The sequence below is a fragment of the Dreissena polymorpha genome, chromosome 3, assembly GCF_020536995.1.
Source record: "Dreissena polymorpha isolate Duluth1 chromosome 3, UMN_Dpol_1.0, whole genome shotgun sequence".
In the NCBI taxonomy this organism is placed as follows: Eukaryota; Metazoa; Mollusca; class Bivalvia; order Myida; family Dreissenidae; genus Dreissena; species Dreissena polymorpha.
In genome coordinates this window covers 80,520,272-80,542,743 of record NC_068357.1, presented here as the reverse complement: position 1 = coordinate 80,542,743, position 22,472 = coordinate 80,520,272, and the positions used below count along the sequence as shown (strand labels likewise).

The window sequence follows — 22,472 nt, the reverse complement described above, 5'->3', positions numbered from 1 at the left end:
TTTTGATCCGGGAGGGGTTTTGTCCGGCATTCTTTGATACAAGCTCAAGTAACATTGACCCTATATATAGACCTCGTGATCTCACATGTGACCTCTAAACCACTTTGCAAGATCAAAGGTCAAAGCGTTCTCAATATAAGATGCCGAACCTTATACCTACAAAAAGCTTATGGGCTTTGACATTAAACCTATAAATTGACCTAAAAAAAAATAGGCGCATGCCTCTTCCCATTCTCACAAGTATACCAATTTGCATGATCGAACATTGAAGCATCATCAAGATCAACCCGGCACTTGACAGAAAAGTGCACAACAATAAAACCCTGCCTCGTTGAGCGGTTAGCCAATAAGATCTGCTTTTATGGAATTTCTCATTAAAAGGAAGTCTCTTCTAAACGGAAAACCAGTGTAGGTGGAAAGTATTATCCTTGATCAGCCTGTGCATACTGCACAAGCAAATCTGAGACAACATGTCACACATGTGAATTAAGCCCTGTTTTCCCAGAATGAGGCTCATGGCTTTGTGTGCACTATGAGCTACCTGAGAAGCACGCGTTAACTCACCACCGAGTCAATGGAGCCCTCCTCCTCGAGAATATCAGAGAGGCTCTGAGACAGGTCGGATGGCAGACCCAGGGGGTAGGGGCCAGGCGTCTCACTTGGATCCAACATAAATACAGGCAGTGACTCGGGCTCGCACTGGGCACAACAAACAAAACAGGGCTGCACACCAGTGGCTCATGCAATCAAGCGATTTTATATATATGTATATAAATATAAGGTATCAGCAGGGGTGTGGAAATAACCAAACTGAACACTTTTCCATGGAAAAGCCCATTTCTAAAAATGTATTATTTGGAAAGAAGAATTCACATGCCCGTCAATAAGTTCATGTTAAAAGCAAGTAGCAGTAATTTTTCCACTTGTCCAGGGACATGTTTATTGCAAATGAGAGCTTGTTCACAAACAACAGTAACTTGTCGCATTTTCATGTACAAGTTCATTGCAAATGTCCTTGTATAGAGTACATGGTCTTATTCAAATGAAAGAGTGTTTTTAATAATATGATAATTATTTTCTAATGTTAACATAATTTTCACACCCAAAACTTGCACTTGTCCATGAACAAGTAGGCAGCAAGTTTGCACTTGTTCAAAAGTTAAATTAACACTGTTGGACAACAAGTAGTGCATAGGATTTCCACACCCTCTGAAAATGGTAATCAGTGTACTTTATGGTCAGGCTAATGCTATAAGTGATTGTTCCAGAGTTGGAGGCATACCATAATGGCAAGCTATACATGCAGACATCTGCCAATTAAAGAGATAAAGAATGACATAACCACATTTGATACAATTATATACAGATTGTGAAATACCATGTGCAAGAACCCATTCCAAAGAATTTTTTGCCTTAATTTACCCATGTTTAGTGTGTGGTTCTACTCAAACACCAGCCCATAGCAAGAGAATCAAGCATTACAAAATGTCTTAAGCTTTATCAATAAATCTGTATAGATATGTACAGAGACTCATTGATTTCAAGACAGAGTCACAGAATATTTGTGAAACTGTGTTAAATTAAATGACACACCTTGAAACAATCATTTACAGTTTAAAGGAAAATAAATTCCTAAATAAATACAAATTTACAAAATAACATAAGCAATGCAATACATTTAATGAAGACAAAACTTAATTGCATAACCATCACCTACATCTCTGCATTCACACATTAAGGTGCACCTCAATAATTGTAATAAACAAGAGATGTGTTTGTCAGAGACACAATGCCCCCTATTGCGCCGCTTTGAAGCCATATATTTGACCTTTGACCTTGAAGGATGACCTTGACCTTTCAACACTCAAAATGTGCAGCTCCATGAGATACACATGCATGCCAAATATCAAGTTGCTATCTCCAACAAGAGATTGCCAAGCAATAGTGACCACTACCGGTGAAACTCCACCCTTTTCATTAATTTTTATATTTTTATTTGTTGCCATAGCAACCAGAATTCTTGACATAGGAACAAAATGTAATGACTTGCAAACTCCATATTGCCATCTATCCATTTTTCCAGTTTCATGAAAAAATATGAAGAACTTTAAAAGTTATCGCAGGATCCAGAAACGTGTGATGGACTGACAGACCGACTGAGAGACTGACTTACAGAGCGCAAACCATAAGTCCCCTCCGGTTTAACCGGTAGAGGACAATAACGCAAAAGTTATTGTAAAACTTTAACCAAGGTTAAAGTTTTGGGACACACACAATGAATGACAGACAGACAGAGAGACAGGCCAAATCAATATGCCCCCGATCTTTCTATCCGGGGGCATAAAAAGACAACAATTTAATATTGTATTAGAAAGCTATGTTGATTTTTTTTAAACACATGCAGCCATTACAATACCATGCAGTTTGTGTTCATATCACTTTTAAAATGCCCTGTAATAAAAACTGATATCTGCCCAAAAAACTGTTAACACTGAAAATTATCACTCTCATAACATTTAATAACTAGAGCTTTGTCAAAGATGTGATGTATACCCCCACATGCCGCATTGACACAGACTATTTTGCATGCTGTCTTCAAAAGACAAGAGAATCTAATTTATGGCAATTTTTAAGAATTATTATGCCATTATCATTTATAGCCATTTTGACCTCTTGATTCTTTCACATGACACACCGTCCAATGACTGTGAACAAAATTAATGTACAGAGTCATTTTAAAATCTCACAATGAATGACATAGTTATGGCCCAGACAAGATCATTTAAAGCCATTATTGACCTTTAAACTAAAAGTGTGACCTTGACCTTGAAGATATCGACGTAATTCTTTCGCGTGACACACCGTCCAATGATGGTGAACAAATGTGGCAAATGATTTTAAAATCTCACAATGAACGACATAGTTATGGCCCGGACAAGCTCATTTATGGCCATTTTTGAAATTTCAACTCAAAGTGTGACCTTGATCTTGGAGATATCGACGGAATTCTTTTGAGCGACACACCTTCCAATGATGGTGAACAAATGTGCCAAATGATTTTAAATTCTCACAATGAACGACATAGTTATGGCCCGGACAAGCTCATTTATGGCCATTTTTGACCTTTGAACTTTAAGTGTAACCTTGGCCTTGGAGATATGGACGTAATTGTTTCGCGCAACACTCCGTCCAATTGTGGTGAACAAATGTGCCAAATGATTTTAAAATCTTACAATGAATGACATAGTTATGGCCGGGACAAGCTCATTTATGACTGTTGAACTTAAAGTGTGACCTTGACCTTGGAGATATTGACGTAATTCTTTCGAGCGACACACTGTCCAATGATGGTGAACAAATTTGCCAAATAATTTTAAAATCTTACCATAAATGACATAGTTATGGCCGGGACAAGCTCATTTATGACTGTTGAACTTAAAGTGTGACCTTGACCTTGGAGATATTGACGTAATTCTTTCGAGCGACACACTGTCCAATGATGGTGAACAAATTTGCCAAATAATTTTAAAATCTTACCATAAATGACATAGTTATGGTCCGGACAAACTTTCAGTCTAAAACACACTAAGTGACCCTGTGACCTAGTTTTTGACCTGGCATGACCCATATTCAAACTTGACCTAGACATCATCTAGATACAACTTCTGACCAAGTTTGGTGAAGATTGGATGAAATTTCGGGACAGACCGACAAAGTCGCTCCTATATAGCCCCCATTACCAATGGTAATGGGGGTATAACAAAACAAATCTCTATGATGTTACATGTAAGTGATTGTGAGCATGGAGATTCACATTGAATATTAATATTGATTAGTGTAAAATATTTGCATAATTTAATAAGTGAAGAGAAAGAGATATTAATTGAAGCAGAGGTAAAAACAATAGACTGAGGTTTTTTCTCAGTGTCAGGTAAAACACAAATGTTTTTAGTAGACCTTTTTTTCTAATGATACATTTTGTATATCTTCAAATCAATGTCTGGATTTCATTTTATCATAATTCAACAACAGTATTACATGCAAAATTACATAATATGAGTTGCATATTGTTACCTCACAGTTCAATATACCCGGTAATCAGTGACAAACAATCCCCAAATAGACCAAAAGAAACATATTTAACCAGTTGATATCAAGTTTTAAGAGTCAATTGTTTTGTATCCACTAAACACACAAAAGTTTCCCACTCAGCCATAAATATGGACATAAGCGCTTATAAAAGAAGCATTTTATACACAGAATGTTCACACAGCACGGATCATACAAAACAAGTTGCTAGAGTGTATGTAGTATGTCGTACATTACCCAATCATCAAACTATAACAAACCATAAAAACATGTAACATTAAAACTTGAACCATTAAAACTCGAACACTCATCTGCCAAACACAGACTCAGTGTCTCAAGTTCTAAGGGAATATTTTAAATAATGTTCAATATGTTAAATGCTTCTTAACAACCAAATATAGTTAACTTGTATTCTTTGCAACCAAATATAGTTAACTTGTAAATGTCTCTTTAAGTACCAAAACAAACCTAAATGGTGAACCCTTTGAACGAACAATATAATTGAAAACATGTATTTTAAGTTAAAAATCATACATAAAACTGATATTTTACCTGTTAAATATGATAAATATGTCATGTTTCAGACCTCTTTTTCTGTACAATGATCATTTCGTATTGTAAACAATGGACAGAAGGACAAAGATTCATAATTATGCCTACAACATGGCTTCATCTAATGTATAAACATTGCTTAGGTAGATCAAAAGTCAAAGGGCCGTAATTCAGCCAGAACTAGTTGCAGTCAAAATTTATTACTTTTTTATCATTTAAACATTACTATCATTCAACTGCCTAAGTATGAGCAAGATAAACCCAGTACTTAAAGAGGAATTGAAAACACAAATCTATGGAACTACATATTCCATATTGGAAAAACAGTAAAAGGGTTGAAACTCTGCCAAAAATCATTTCAGCCTAAATGCGTTTCTGAATAATCCACACAGTAAGGTTCCTCAATTGTGAACGTTTGAGCACCATCCACATAGTAAGTAACAAGAGGACCATGATGGCCCTGTATCGCTCCACTGTTTTTTCTTTGCAAAAAAAACGTGCAATGCGCATGGGTTGAAATGTACGCAAGCATGTGACTTTCTCTTTCTATCCCTCGTCCCACTGGGCGCTTAAAGTTGGAAGGGTGAGCATTTTTATATATGGAAAAAGTTACTACCATGTAAACTAAACAGACTTAAAAGCCCAGGAATTGGTGCACAGGTCCTTTGCTTATAACATAGGTACATTTATCTCTCCAAAAGATATTGTCGTTCTTTCTATTTGACATATTTTTAGATGCTGAAGATTAAATCTACGCATTTGATTTGAAACAGATTCACAAGACCCATAGGAATCAAAATGTCTTAACCCTTTACCAAACTACACATTTTGGACTTTCCCAATTTGAAAGAGGTTGCAGACGTCAATTAAATTAAAATGGAATATGAAGGAAATGATCAGGTAGGATAGAAATAATTGTGATAAAAGCAGAAATTGCTCATCAACCCACACATCCCTAAGACCAACAGGCCTGAGAATATTATGATAATCTAAAGATTATTTCTTTATATTTATAAATGTATTTAATTAAGTAATACATTTGACTTCTAAGATCAATTCATAACTTATATTAAGAAAATTATAAAATGGTCAGAAATATATATGGATTGTTGAGCAATTGACAATCATATTCTCAATTCGTGAGTCACTATTCACAAATGGAACAATGAATCATTACTTATTAAAAAGCAGCATATACGATAGTTAAGAACATTGCATTTCATTAATTTCAACACCTTCTCTTGGATACAAAGTTTGAGTTTACAGTGCAGTATCATATATTGACTTTTGTTGAAATAATTGTGTTCATGGAAGTTGTGTTTTTAAAATCAATAATATATCATTAAACTGGTTTTAACACTACAAAAAAGACATGAACTTAACATGTCATCTAAAATATTTTCATCCGGATATATGGTCACTTTCGACATATTTAAATAAAACCAGACTTTTTTCAGTTTATCAGAAAAACATTCATAACACATGTTCTTACTTCAATGCCTTTTTAAGCAGTCATCATCTGACCTAAAATGGCACTAAATGACAGTTTTTATCTCATGTTTACAAGATGTTGATGCTGTTGTTGGTCACAGCCAAACGGCCGCAGTAATCTCCACTGGTAAACGTCATATGTTCAGTTTTGAGACCCCCGGGGCCAGGTCAAATTTGAGCCCAGGGGAATAATTTGAACACATTTGGTAGAGGACTATTAGATATCACTACATACCAAATTTAGTAGCCCTAGGCTCTATAATTAAGAACAAGAAGATTTTGAAAGTTTTCACAAAATAGGCCTTATATAAGCATATGTTCATTTTTGTGACCCCTGGGGCAAGGTCAAATTTGTTCCCAGGGGCATAATTTGAACAAACTATGTAGAGAACTATTAGATGTCACTACCTACCGAATTTGGTAGAAATAGGCCCAATGGTTATGGACAAGAAGATTTTTATAGTTTGCACAAAATAGGCCTTATATAAGCAAATTTTCGATTTTTTGACCCCCCAGGGCAGGGTTAAATTTGACCCCAGGGGCATAATTTGAACAGACTTGGTAGAGGACTATTAGATGTCACTACATACCAAATTTGGTAGCCCTAGACCCAATGGTTATGGACGAGAAGATTTTTAAAGTTTGCACAAAATAGGCCTTTTATAAGCAAATTTTCAATTTTTTGACCCCCCGGGGCAGGGTCAAATTTGACCCCAGGGGCATAATTTGAACAAACTTGGTAGAGGACTATAAGATGTTTCTGCATGACAAATTTGGTAGCCCTTGGCCCAATGGTTATGGACAAGAAGATTTTTTAAGTTTTCAAAAATAGGCCTTATATAAGCAAATTTTGAATTTTTTGACCCCCTGGGATATAATTTGAACAAACTTGGTAGAGGACTATAAGATGTCACTACATACCAAATTTGGTAGCCCTAGGCCCAATGGTTATGGACAAGAAGATTTTAAAAGTTTGCACAAAATAAGCCTTATATAAGCAAATTTTCAATTTTTTAACCCCCTGGGGCAGGTTCAAATTTGACCCCAGGGGCATAATTTGAACAAACTTGGTAGAGGACTATAAGATTTCACTACATAGCAAATTTGGTAGCCCTAGGCCTAATGGTTATGGACAAGAAGATTTTTAAAGTTTGCACAAAATAGGCCTTATATAAGCAAATTTTCATTTTTTTTAACCCCCCGGGGAAGGGTCAAATTCGACCCCAGGGGCATAGTTTGAACAAACTTGGTAGAGGATTATAATATGTCACTACATACCAAATTTGGTAGCCCTTCACCATACGGTTATGGACAAGAAGATTTTTAAAGTTTGCACAAAATAGGTCTTATATTAGCAAATTTTCAATTTTTTTACCCCCCGGGGCAGAGTAAAATTTAACCCCAGGGGCATAATTTTAACAAACTTGGTAGAGGACTATAAGATGTCACTACATAGCAAATTTGGGAGCCCTAGGCCCAATGGTTATGGACAAGAAGATTTTTTAAGTTTGCACAAAATAGGCCTTATATAAGCAAATTTTCATTTTTTTGATACCCCGGGGCAGGGTCAAATTTGACCACAGGGGCATAATTTGAACAAACTTGGTAGAGGACTATAACATGTCACTACATACTAAATTTGGTAGCCCTAGGCCTAATGGTTTTGGACAAGAAGATTTTTAAAGTTTGCACAAAATAGGCCTTATATAAGCAAATTTTCAATTTTTTGACCCCCCGGGGCAGGGTCAAATTTGACCCCAGGGGCATAATTTGAACAAATTTGAAAGAGGTTCACCACAGGAACATTCCTGAGAAATTTCATCAGAATTGGACCAGTAGTTTAGGAGAAGAAGATGTTTATAGAAAATGCACGGACGCACACACAACGGACACAAGACCATTACATAAGCCCCGCTGGCCTTTGGCCAGTGGAGCTTAAAAGGAGTTGAAAACACAAGCTTCAGATTAATGTAAATTACAAAGTGAAACAACTCATAAAGGGACATAAGTGTGCCTAAAATGGTTGCAGCCCTAATTACTTCATTTATCATCATCTAACCATTAAGGTCAGTCAAACCTTAAAGTCAGACCGCATAGTAACCTAGTAGTCAAAGAGGTATTCAAAACACAAGTGTTATGCTTATATTTAAATACATTAAGCCTTAATGCCTGCCACTTAGTGAGGGGATTATAATTTGTTAAGCATTATATCTTCCAGTAACCGATCAGAAAAAAGTTTCATTATCAACAACCAAATACAAGGAAGCCATGCTTTTCTTAGTGGTAATATTGTGAAAGTGGTTAAAGAGATTTGTTCATTGAGTGATATTTCAATCAATTTAGATATAAAAACAATAAACAAATAAATTAGATGAATGCATGATAAATAATTTAGTACAACAGTAAATAACAACAGAAGAGATTTTCCAAAAATTCCCTCAACAATATGTAGAGGCAGACTAACTAAATCTGTTTTACAAGCACGACAATAGAAATGCAATGAAAAAAAATGCTTTTTTTATCTGTGAAAGGAAGATAAACAACTGTCCCTTAATTTTCCTATTTATTGAACAGGTCCCTTCCCACTTCTATTTCATGCAATGCTGAATAAAGGAGAACCAATCTATATATGATTGTTCAGAGGCTATCAAAGTGAAGGCGTACCTGAAACCAATCCTTGTACACAGCAATCACTCGACGTATGGCCATACCATGCTTGAATGAGAACAGCAGAGCCTGCAGAATAAAACACAGCCATAACAATAATTCTGTTGTAAATGCAAAATATAATCACTTAATATGAATAGATGCAATAAAAAAGGGCATCAGTTCTCATTAAAAAAAGAAGATTTTAATGTCACTAAAACTATTTAGCCTGTAAGAAAAGCGTTTGATGTTCAAAAACGCTTCATGCAAATTGAATTTGTAATTGACTTGGCACTAATTAAGTATTCATACTCCAGTAATTCGAGAGGAATCACCAGCTATTGCCTCTACAGATACCATTTTAATAAATTATCAACAAATCATTATTATTTAATCGTTTTAAATTCCTTTTAATAAACTTTGGTGGGTGAGTTGTCCACTAAAAAAAAATTCTGCAAAATTCAAGTTTTTAGACATGTTTGGGTAGTGATCCTTCAATTTGTCACACAATCCATCCCTGACTCACCTGTCGGAATATTTCATGTAGAATATCAACGTTAGCCCTGGTGGAGTACATGACATGGCGTACAATCTCATACTCAGAGGGGCTGTGAACAACATCCTGGCTGAAGCTGTTGTTTGGGGAGTCCCTCTCCATTAGAGGGTGAGAGCTGTTAGACAGGCCAGACAGGGTGCTTGTGTTGCTCCCAGGGGCCGGTTCTCCGTCCCCCTCCCTTGCGTCTGCCCCCTCACTGGTCCCCTTACCCTCGCCTTCACCCTCGTCAGCCAGGGCTGAGCTGGACAGATGTACACCCCTTAAGTGGAGAAGGAGTAATTTTAATAGCTTTCAATTGGTCATTGTCATATCATGGACTACTTAAAAGTACAAATAGTACTCTAACGGATACTACTATGTACCCCAAGTATGGAAAATACACTTAAAAGCAACGGGCCATACTCCAAGGAACTTTTTAGTAAATTTTCCGTAACTGGGTTACTTTGTACTATATTTTAGACTATCCCGCATACTATGACTAGTATCCGAGCTGACAATGACCAATCAAGCATTACTACGTGCAGTCTTAATGAAAATGCGATTGCTCGAAGTCAATGCCAGTAACATTGCATGAGATCTAGGGAAAAAAATCCAGAAAACTGTCCCTCAATGCCCGTAAAAATGACTGGTCAACTGCATATTGCAGTTGACAAGCAAGTTAATTGGAATTTCTGCAAGGGATAGTTCGGAGAAAACCAGTAAAGGTTTTGGGACATTGGTGGACACTGTACAATCGAAAATATAACAGTTTGATGTTTTAGTGAATACTGTGAAACCATTATATATCGTCAGGCATTAATTTTCGTATATTTCGTCAGTCAACTGATTGACGAATTCAAGATCCTAGCGAACAATTATGTCCCACAATTGAACAAATTAAGACTGAATTACCAAAGGCATGAGGCACTAAAATCAAACGTAATCCACGCATACATACTCCGTCTGTTACCTAATCAAGATAAATCTGGTTTTGACACAAAAGGGTGTAGATAACACATTGTACTTAACTGACACGTGACATTGCTCTAAAAACGCGAAAGCAGTACAGCTGTATCGACTGCGTCGACTTCGTTAAGTAAGAATTGTAATGATAAGTGCTAATTATTAACAACTTTATTACCCATTGTGTGTATTGTGTTTTTCAGTGTTGTTGCAGAAGATTATACAGCCTCCACACCCCGGATTAGATCCAGATCAAAGACAACTAGAAATGGCGCGGCAGAGGCCGACGCGTATCCCCACGCCGAATGTTTGACCTAGGTGTGCCCCAGGGTTGGTAATGGGGCCATGCATAGCTGAGATTGACCGTATTGTCATAAGAGAAGTTCATCATCAATTAGAAGTGAATTGGTGTAGAAATGAAGAAGTTATAGTAAAAGGCAATTTTGGGTGGGTGTGACATATGTGGGCAGGGCGCCCCAGGGTTGGTAATGGGGCCATGCATAGTTGAGATTGACCGTATTGTCATAAGAGAGGTTCAGTATCAATTTGAAGTGAATCGGTGTAGAAATGAAGAAATTATAGTAAAAGGCAATTTTGGGTGGGTGTGGTCTATGTGGGCGGGGCGCCCCAGGGTTGGTAATGGGGCCATGCATAGTTGAGATTGACTGTATTGTCATAAGAGAAGTTCAATATCAATTTGAAGTGAATCGGTGTAGAAATGAAGAAATTATAGTAAAGGCAATTTTGGGTGGGTGTGGTCTATGTGGGCGGGGCCCCAGGGTTGGTTATGGGGCCATGCATAGTTGAGATTGACCCTAATGTCATAAGAGAAGTTCAGTATCAATTTGAAGTGAATCCGTGTAGAAATGAAAAAATTATAGTAAATGGAATTTTTTGGTGGGTGTGGCCTATGTGGGCGGGCGCCCCAGGGTTGGGATTGGGGCCATGCATAGTTGAGATTGACCCTAATGTCATAACAAAAGTTCAGTATCAATTTGAAGTGAATCCGTGTAGAAATGAAAAAATTATAGTAAATGGAAATTTTTGGTGGGTGTGGCCTATGTGGGCGGGGCGCCCCAGGGTTGGGAATGGGGCCATGCATGGTTGAGATTGACCGTATTGTCATAGGTGAGGTCCAGTATCAATTTGAAGTGAATCGGTGTAGAAATAAAGAAGTAAATGTAAAATAACCTAAAAAAATGAGTGATAATTTTTGACGCGGCCCCACCCCAACCCCTATAACTTTTGACCCAGGGGTCAGATCAAAATTCCAAATAGTGCAGGGTCGCACATATGCTCATAGCTACCATGTGTGTAAATTTCAAGGTTCTAGTGCTTTTAGTGTAGGAGGAGATAGTGGCCAGGACGGACGGACAGACGGACGGACAGACGGACGGACAGACGGACGGACGGACGGCGGAGATCACCACAATATCCCCACCTTTTTTTCAAAAAGCGTGGGGATAATAAACAAAATTAAAAGATGGTGATGTATATACTTACCGTATACATTCTCCGCATTGATTACAAATAAATACAGAACATTTTGTTTTGTTTGGTTGTTTGCGTTTAACTACAATACAGGTGTAATAATAGCTTGTGCTTCGTTTTATGGGCTATCTATCTTTTTAATCCTTGAAATCTTTTACAAGTTTTACGATACATGTTTCAAATAATTGTTACTTGTAGCAATTGAAAACGTAACAGGTAAAGAGAAATTAGCTATCATGACAATTAGTTCCATCCAAACGTACGGAAATTGTTTTCAAAAATTCACTTTTATTTTTGTGCGATTTCCAGGAAATCCCCGGAAAGCACGTGTTTCGAATGACTGAGTATGATGCAATAAAACATTGCTTTGTATCCTATTGCATTCAATCTAATTTAAACTCACTCGTCCATTGGTTGTTACAATTAAATCTGAACTTTGCCCTATGAAACCACTGTCCCATAATGCACTATTAATTTTACACATCCGAAAATTATTGTACTTAAAGTGATCAAATATTTACGATGCAAAACTCTTGATACTTTATTGAAAACTGACCAAACAGTTTGCTAACACTAATTTTAACCAATAATCTTCGCACCTTCTCTAATTTGCGCCGATAAAGGTAAAATTGTTATTAGTTTGGCCATGATAATAAATGAATAGGACCAATTGGCAACTGGCTTCACTGTTTCAAACCCGGGTTTCAAACACTCGTTAACCGTTATTCGGTCCCACTAATCCGCTAATCATAATAATGGGGGTAATTACTGATCACCTGATAACAAAAGACTAGTATATTGACATGTGACAAACAGGCCCCACCTCCTGCAAGTGACTCTCAAGTGTCCTCCCTCTTTCCCCACTACGATTTTTCGCAACCGCGATATATTTCGGACAAACAAATCGGATATTGACTGAAGAATTATTTTTTTTTAATCAGAAATTGGCGAATTTAAGTGCTGACGAAAAGGTCATTTTTATAAAAATTACGAAATTTCGTGCTGGTGAAAATAAATGATTTCACAGTATTTAATCTGTTTGATAACACTTTTTTTGAGGTATGGAAATAAAATTGCTTTCATTATGTTATAAAAATTTAATGTCATTTTTCGAAACTCAAAAACAGGTTCACAACATAACAAAGTACCACATGTTTGCATAATCGTGTTTAAATGTTATTTTATCATACGTTTTACTTGCATTTAAATATTTAAGAATATGAACCAGTTGCATTCCAGTAAAAGCATTTTGTTCCAATAACAAGTTGCTAATTTTAAAATGAAGACATAGAACTGTTTATTAGAAATTTCAGGATACATCTAACAACATGATTACCAGAAATAAAATGTTATTGGTAATTGCCCTTGCAGTTCATTTTCAATGTCTTACAATTTAGCATCTGGGTCTGGCTTCCTGGATGATATAGTGAAGGTTGTGAGCCAGCGGATGAAGATATCTCTACATTCAGACACATTGTCTGGTTCATCAGTGTTCTGAGTATGTTCAGACGTCCGTAACCCAGGCAATCCTGGAAAGATTCAAACATTAGATGCTGATAAACGTAACACATACACAGTATTGAGTTTATTCATAGAAAAAATTATGTTTACTGCAATTGTAACACAGATTCACTTTTTGGTAAGAATAATTGACAAAAGTACTTACAACTTAATGAAATGGAAATCCATTATAACAAGAATTCTGAAGTCATAGACCAGCGCCCTCACACTACTTTGGGGGAAGGGGTCCGCAGCCCTTAGGAGGGGGATTTTTTTGTAAATGGGGGAATTTTTATAACAAGAAACAACAACTGTGTTTAACTGTTATAAACATATATTTCTATGTATGTGACTGTCTATAGGACAGAAAGGTGGACTTTTCTCAATCTATATAACAGTAATCTTATTTAAAAGTCCACCATTATGTCCTTTTTGGTCTTAAAACAAGCTAGTGCTGTGTGCAGTTGCATGCAAAGTTTGTCACTGCAACTCCAATATATCACGGTTGAAGGTGTCCAAAGATCATGACCGTGATATATCTGTCGCGGGCTTAAAATTGTCAGGTTATTCATGCATGCCTTTGTATGCATTAGCTAAGTCTGGCAATCTCAAAACACGCTATTTACCTACCTTATTGAAATATGAGTTATTTCCACATGTTATTCATTGTTTTAAAACGAAACATTATTCCATGTAAGTATTTACAAATGCGTATAATAAAATTTGTAATCCAAAAACAAGTTGTTTACACTGTATCATATGCGCAAAGATTGTTGAGATATGTCAGTATTGACTTGTGACATTTACAGTTATAATTGTTTACACCTTCATGTGTGGTGTGTTTCGGCCGTTCAAAGCAAATTCAAGAGAGAATGGTAACACTCTGAATGACCTGTGATGTTTTGCAAGTGAAGTTATTGTTTATCGCAGTACACAGGTGTTAAAGTGATGTACAATGAAAGCAAACAATCTGGTCAAAACTGGATTATGAATGTTGGATTAAAACACTTGGGCGCTTGGCCAAGTCACTTTAACACTATTAATATGTCATAAAACAATTTTTTTCATACAAAAAAACCCAAAAAAACAAATCTGATATATTAAAATAAATATATATATACATTATATCAGATTTTTTTTTATTTTTGTTTAATGAAAAAATGTGTTTTATGACATATTGATAGTGTTAAAGTGACGTGGCCACGCACCCAATACCTGTGGGATTAAACAGAAAATTAAAGTGGGTGAAAAATAGGGTAAAATACTAGTTTGAAACTGATTTTATCTCAGCAAATTCTCAGATTAAAACATGTTATTTGGGGATTATGCTTGTCAGATTTGTTGGAGCCATAGCCGATTTGCGTATTTGAAAACGCGATATAACAAACCGTGATATATTGGAGTCAATTTTCAACAATAAATCAGCGATTTTTGTTGTTGTTTTTTTCATTTTCTGAGGGGGAAAAAAACAGTTTTTTGGGGAAAAAAATATACTTTTCAGGCAGGGGACTGCCACTGAAATTCGGCGGCAGATTTAATAGATTGAGGGCCCTGTAGACATATAACCACACAAACAGGGCTTTGAACTAGTGACCCCAATTTCAATAGGGGTCATCTACTGTCCGATGTACATGGGAAGTATCAAGCCAATCGGTCGCTTTGTTGACAAATTATTGATTGGACACAATTTTTACACTTATTGTGACAGTGACCACAACCTTTGACCTAATGACCTAAATTTCAATGGTGTCATCTACTGACCAAGGCCAATGCACATGGGAGGTATCAAGCCAATGGGTAAATTTGTTGGCGAGTTATTCATAGGAAACGATCTGGTCTACCAACAGACCGACTGACATCCAGTAAAACATGATACCACTCTTTTTTGAAGAGGGCATAATAATTATTGCTTTTTTTATTTTATGTAATTAAAGGCACATTATGTCATTTGTTCATTTGCCACAAAATTTGTTTTCAATATTTAAAACAAGAGGGCCTGAAAGGCCCAAAGTCGCTCACCTGAGATAACAAGATACTATTGGGACAAATCTTCTGACCAAGTTTCATGAAGATCGGAAACTAAATGTAGCCTCTAGAGTGTTAACAAGGTTTTACTATAGCCATATAAGGAAAAATGCCCCGCCCCCTGGCAGCCATGTTTTTCAACTAACCGGCATCATTTTTAATACTGTCTAAGATATTATTAGGATGAATCTTCTGACCAAGTTTCATGAAGATCAGACGGTAAATGTGGCCTCTAGAGTGTTAACAAGATTTTACTATAGCCATATAAGGAAAAATGCCCCGCCCCCTGGCGGCCATGTTTTTCAACCAAAAGGGCATCATTTTTTAACTCGTCCAAGATATTATTGGGATGAATCTTTTGACCAAGTTTCATAAATGTGGCCTCTAGAGTGTTAACAAGATTTTACTATAGCCATATATAGCAATATAAGGAAATATGCACCGCCCCTTGGCAGCCATGTTTTTCAAACAAAGGTTACCATTTTCAAACTCATCCAAGATATCATTGGGACAAATCTTCTGACCAAGTTTCATGAAGATCGGAAAAATAAATGTGGCTCTGGAGTGTTAACAAGGTTTTACTATAGCTGTATAAGGAAAAATGCCCCGCCCCCTGGCGGCCATGTTTTTCAACCAACCAGCATCATTTTCAAACTCGTCCAATATATTATTGGGATGAATCTTCTGACCATGTTTCATGAAGATTGGACAATAAATGTGGCCTCTATAGTGTTAACAAGATTTTACTATAGCCATTATGAACAAGAGTGCCAAACTGTCACAAGATACGCCTGTTTGAAGGTTTTGGACAAGTTGATAACTTTACCATGACCCATATTTGAACTTGACCTACATATCATCTAGACACAACTTCTGACCAAATTTGGTGAAGATCAGACAAAAACTACTTCAATTAGAGAGCAGACACCATGCTAAATGCTTGAAATGCACTAAGTGACATCGTGATCTAGTTTTTGACCCGCCATGACCCATATTTGAACTTAACCTAGATATTGTCTAGACACAACTTCTGACTAAATTTGGTGAAGATTGGATGAAAACTACTTCAGTTATAGAGCGGACACCATGTTAAATGCTTGAAATGCACTTAGAGACCCTGTGACCTAGTTTTTGACCCTGCATGACCCATATTCGAACTTGATCTAGATATTGTCTAGATACAACTTCTGACCAAGTATGGTGATTATCGGATGAAAACTACTTCTATTACAGAGCGGACACCATGCTAAATGCTTGAAATGCACTAAGTGACCCCGTGACCTAGTTTTAGACCCGGCATGACCCATATTCAAACTTGACCTAGATATTGTCCAGATACAACTTCTGATCAAGTTTGGTGAAGATTGCATAAAAACAACTTCAATTAGAGAGCGGACACCATGCTAAATACTTGAAATGCACTTAGTGACCCTGTGACCTAGTTTTTGACCCGGCATAACCCATATACAAATTTGACCTAGATATTGTCCAGTTAAAACTTCTGACCAAGTTTGGTAAAGGACAGATGAAAACTATTTGAATTAGAGAGCAGACACTGCTGTGTACGCCGCCCGCCCGCCGCCAAGGTGAAACTATAATACGTCCCTTTTTTTTTTAAACGGGCGTATAAAAATGCACCGCCCCTTGGCAGCCATGTATTTCAAGCAAAGGTTACCATTTTTGAACATATCTAAGATATCATTGGAACAAATCATCTGAGCAAGTTTCATGAAGATCGGAAAATAAATGTGGCATTTAGAGTGTTAAGAAGGTTTATCTATAGCCATATTAGGAAAAATGCCCCGCCCCCTGGCGGCCATGTTTTTAAACCAACTGGCATCATTTTCGAACTCTTCCAAGATATTATTGGGATGAATCTTCTGACCAAGTTTCATGAAGATCAGACAATAAATGTGGCCTCTAGAGTGTTAACAAGATTTTACTATAGCCATATATAGCTATATAAGGAAAAATGCCCCGTCCCTTGGCAGCCATGTTTTTCAAGCAAATGTACCCATTTTCAAACTCATCCAAGATATTATTGAGACCAACCTTCTGACTAAATTTCATGAAGATTGGACAATAAATGTGGCCTCTAGAGTTAACAAGGCAAATGCTGATACCACATGACGGACAACGGACAAAAGGCAATCACAAAAGCTCACCATAAGCACGCTGTGCTCAGAACTCAGAGCTAAAAACTACTACCTAGTTCCAACTTAATTTTAATACTTTGTTACCTAGGTCAGGGTTATAGATGGTTCTGTTCTTGTCAAAGTTTGGCATCAGCCACATTAGATATGACTGCTTGAACTTGTTGAACAGGAATAAGAAACTGGCCTCCCTCATGCTTTTGTTTTTCCACTCAATTTTGCTCACCTGTGAAAACAATGATACAATATAGCACATAAAAAATGACCAAAACTTGTCTTTTATGATACATATATGGTGCATATTACAACTAGACCACAATGCTCAAGTAACAAATTGGGCATATTTTAAAGAAAATTCCACATATAAAGCGCAAGACTTTTGCAAAAATTAAGTTTAATGGATTTTAAAATGGGAAACGAAAGAGAGGTGTAATAATATTACTTATGCAAGGATGGGTATAAGCGATTTAAGAATGAAAAAGTCAGGTAAAATAATATATAATCATCCCTTCAGCGTATGTTTTATTAATAATTGCAGTTCAGTTTCAATAAAGAAGACCAACTCGTAACTCAACATGATATATGTTCATTATTGGGACAAATTTTGATATTTTAAGACAATGCTTAATTCATAATAAAGCATTACGCCCATTTTGACTCACTTCTGACACCATAAACTGCAGAAATGCTTCAAAGAAGAACTTGGTAATGTTCTCAGGCTGTTTCTCCCCAGGCACTGGAAGGATTGGAGTTATCTCCCCTGCTGCAATAATACCACCATAACCTGAAAACACAGAGTTAAAAAATCTTTAAAAAATAATGACTTAATCTAGAAAAAGTGAAGTCTGCAAAAACACATGGTAAAAGTCAATATTCCTTCAATCAACATTTACACATAAGGATATCTCTTTGTATGTCTTCAGCTTTGAAAATTAACAAATACATCTATGTCAAGCTATAATAGTTGTTTGGATACAGTGCTTAACAGTTTTAAGTTGAAAGTCTAATCACACAGCTCAATTAAACAAATGGATTAATAGCAGACTACACAAATGCTTACATATTTCTGTACTTTATTTCAGGCATCAGAACAATGTAAATCACAATACAATAAACAATAAAGCTGAACAAAAAAAAATAGCAAACAGAGAAAATGTCCAATTCTTAATAAAATACTCGTAATTTATACTGGTAACTCTTATAGCATTGCTCATTCAACACTGATGAACACAAGATTGTTTCATACCAAAACCTTTCAGAATGCGTAGAATACATTCCTGTTGTGAAACTCTGACTGGAACAATAATCAGTAATAAAACATATTATTTTTTCATTTGGCCACAAATTAAGGATCAACATTAATAAAAAGTAATATCTGCTGTATACATGTTTGTAACACAGGTTTATTCAACATTAGTTTAAACAACTTTTCAGTAAACAAGAGGACCAAGATGGCCCTAGTTCGCTCACCTGAGAGGAGTCGGTTCATTCAATCTTTACCAAACTTCAAACTTGACCTAGATATTGTCCAGACAAACATCCTGGTCAAGTTTCATCATTATTGAACCAAAACTCTGGCTTATGGAGTGTTTTTGTTTTTGTAAGATTTGACCTGGTGACCCAGGCTTGGCGAAATTGCTGGTCCGTCGGTCCTGACCGGCAAATTTTCATTTGGTCCGGCAGGTTTAACCAGAATGTCGGTCCTTGTGACCGGCAAAATAAATGTGCAATGAATGCAAACATATCATATTTTTTCAAAGTTGAAAATTCGAAGAGCAAACCCTTTACTACAGTCTACATCATGAAAATGAAATCGCTCATTGTGTTGATGTTTGCAATAAGTTTGTTACGTACAATTAGCAAATCCAACTGGTTACACAACACCTACTTCAAACTCGCAAAATCGGCAACTGCTTTCGCACATTTTAATCCCTTTTGTTAAAACATCGCAGTCTACACAGGGTCAGTAAAACCGCTAAGCGTGTTTTCACAACACTCACACATTCTTCGCGATATCATTCTATTAAAATTTACCACGAAACATTTAACAGAAATTTAATACACGCACGCTTTCCATGCGTTTGACGTGACGTTGTACATGTAGGGAATAATTTGCGCGCGCTTTTCTGGAGAGAAAGGATTAAAACACACTGTACATTTGCAGTTTATATGAAGAATGTGATAACGTCGAGTAAAAATTAAATTGGGAAGAGTGTTTCGGAATACAAATTTAATTATGCGCATTTGAGAATTCAACAAAACACGGAATATGGACCAGTTTCTAGGACGCTCATACTTCGGTACGATGCATTTTTTTCCGATTTTTCTGAGAAAAAAAGGGTTTATCTTAATGTACATAGTTGTGTTGTTGTTTTTTTTCGGTCCGGCTAAATTTTCTCCGGACAGGCACATTTTCTGAAATGCCTGTCCGGATGACCGGCAGTTTTTTTCCAATTTCGCCAAGCCTGGGTGACCTTTATTTTGAGTTGACCCCCACTTACCAAACATCAAACTTTGCTTACAAAAATAAATATTATCATAAAATCTGAAACAAAATTGTGACCTCTAGAGTGTTTACAAGGATTTTGTATAATATAATGAAAATTTGGACAATCTAAGGGCAATAATTATGGCATTAATTATGCGATAGATATAAAACCAATCTTTGTACCAAGTTTCATGATGATTGGGCAAAAAATGTGATTTCTAGAGTGTTCACAAGCTTTTTTTATTATATAAATATAAGAAAACTGCCCCCCCCCCCCCCGGCAGCCATGTTATTCAACTGACCTGATCCTTTTTCGAACTCAACTTTCATATCAAGGAAACAAATGTTCTGACCAAATTTCATGAAAATTGGGCCAAAAATGTGACTTCTAGAGTGTTCACATGTTTCACTATATATACATATAGAGAAAAATGCCCCGCCCACTGGCGGCCAGGTTTTTTCACCGATCTGGACCATTTTCGAACTCGTCTGAGATATCAATAAAACCAATGTTTTGACCAACTTTCATGATGATTGGGCAAAAATTGTGACTTCTAGAGTGTTTACAAGGTTTCTATATAGCCAAATAAGGAAAACTGCACCCCCCCCCCTGGCAGCCATGTTATTCAACTGACCGGAACCATTTTCAAACTCAACTCTCATATCAAGGAAACAAATGTTCTGACCAAATTTCATGCAAATTGGGTCAAAAATGTGACTTCTAGAGTGTTCACATGTTTTCACTATATACCTATAGAGAAAAATGCCCCGCCCACTGGCGGCCAGGTTTTTTCACCGATTTGGACCATTTTCGAACTAGTCCGAGATATCAATAAAACCAATGTTATGACCCACTTTCATGATGATTGGGCAAAAATTGTGACTTCTAGTGTTTACAAGGTTTCTCTATAGCCAAATAAGGAAAACTGCCCCGCCCACTGGCGGCCATGTTTTTCAACGGACCGGAACCACTTTTGAACTCGACCAACATATCATTAAGGCAAACATTTTGACAAAGTTACATGAAGATTGGGCATGAAATGTGACTTCTTCAGAGTTTACAAGGTTTTTCTTTTTTTTGACCTAGTGACCTAGTTTTTGACCCGGAATGACCCAGTTTGGAAATTGATCGAGATATCATTGGGACAAATTTTCTGACCAGGTTTCATGAAGATCCTACATGAAATGTGGCCTCTAGAGTGTTTACAAACCAAATGTGGACGACGGACGGACGGAAGACGGACGAAGACCGGTCAAAAAAGCTCAACTGAGCAATCAGGTGAGCTAATAAAAAGTAATTTGGTTGATATTTATCACAAAACCCATTCTTCACAGCGCTAATAAAAAGTAATTTGGTTGATATTTATCACAAAACCCATTCTTCACAGCATTTCCAACAAATGTACACTATAAGATATAATTACCATTGTAAAAAAGTAAGGAAAGCAAATCAAGAGTCTTTCAATTAAAGACCGAGCATCTCCTACATAAGCCCTTTATCTGTTCATGTGCAAAGTATAATTATCAAATTCAATGTTTTGCTATTGTCATTCATGAAAATATGTCGCAAATTAATTTCACATTGTTTATCTAAACTACAAGTTTCATGATCATACATGTATCTAATGTATACATTTAAGAATTGCAGTATTTAACGAATTTCTTATTTTACTATCACTAAACAGTCTTACTGCGTTACTCCTTTCTCAATAGATTCAACAAGAATAGGGCTAATCTATTTAACTGTTCAAGGGTCATTATCAAAGTGGTGTGAAATGCTGATCACTGTTAGAAGTGATAACATGTTGGGATTTATTGGCCATATCTAACTAGAAGATACTGCATACATGCCAGAATTTTTCAGGTCCAAATCGGGACTTTCCATAAAAAATTGTCGGGACATTTTACCAAAAAGCGGGACACTTAAAACTATCAATTATTCCACCTTTTCTCTATACTCAACAGTCAGTATATTACTTACAAAAACTCTAAATTTCTGCCCAATCTTGACGATAAATGTGTGTTCAGAATTTCGTGAACACAGACGTTCTCCATTTTCCGGAAGTAAACACACTCCATAAATTAAAATGAGGGGTATCCCCGTATGCCTCGATTTGACTGGTACAGGGATATCCCCTTGAACATATGTAAATGTGAGTGCATCAGGCACTGTTCTTATTCAACCAATCGTAAATTGACTCTAAATTTAGATTGATGCAATATGTAAAAACTATTTTCTGAAAATCAGTCGAAAACGAAAGGTAATTTGTGAGAAACATCAATGTATATTGGTCATCATTCATTTTGTTTGATGTACAAAATCAGTGTTTTGACAGGATTTATAACCTTAGGTTGTATAATACACAGGATAAAAGTATCGTTGGACTTGATTGGGCCATTAAATACAAACGCAGGTGGTGTTAATTTCTGTACGATACATCTTTCGATAGCAATTAGCGACCCCTATCATAAAAACACCATGGTGTGAATGCTGATTAAATCAATAAGTTGCCAATAAATCGCTGATAAGGTGTCAAAA

General features: G+C 36.4%; 1 protein-coding gene across 13 annotated transcripts in view; it reads right to left on the bottom strand.

The window, feature by feature from the left end:
• Positions 1-22,472, bottom strand: part of LOC127874917 (ral GTPase-activating protein subunit alpha-1-like) — a 153,022-nt gene that overhangs the window by 107,337 nt on the left and 23,213 nt on the right. For 10 of the 13 annotated variants that reach the window (XR_008047174.1, XR_008047173.1, XM_052419604.1 and 7 more), the window contains 7 exons: positions 18,692-18,739; positions 18,108-18,229; positions 17,533-17,671; positions 13,158-13,296; positions 9,305-9,593; positions 8,797-8,868; positions 565-699 (listed from right to left, as the gene is read on the bottom strand). Coding sequence is in view for 11 of the 13 variants with exons in the window: in XM_052419604.1 (XP_052275564.1) it covers positions 565-699; positions 8,797-8,868; positions 9,305-9,593; positions 13,158-13,296; positions 17,533-17,671; positions 18,108-18,229; positions 18,692-18,739 (944 nt within the window). In the remaining 2 variants the exon portion in view is untranslated. The remainder of the gene's footprint in view (positions 1-564; positions 700-8,796; positions 8,869-9,304; positions 9,594-13,157; positions 13,297-17,532; positions 17,672-18,107; positions 18,230-18,691; positions 18,740-22,472) is intronic. The other 3 variants (XM_052419608.1, XM_052419609.1, XM_052419614.1) reach the window with 2 other exon arrangements.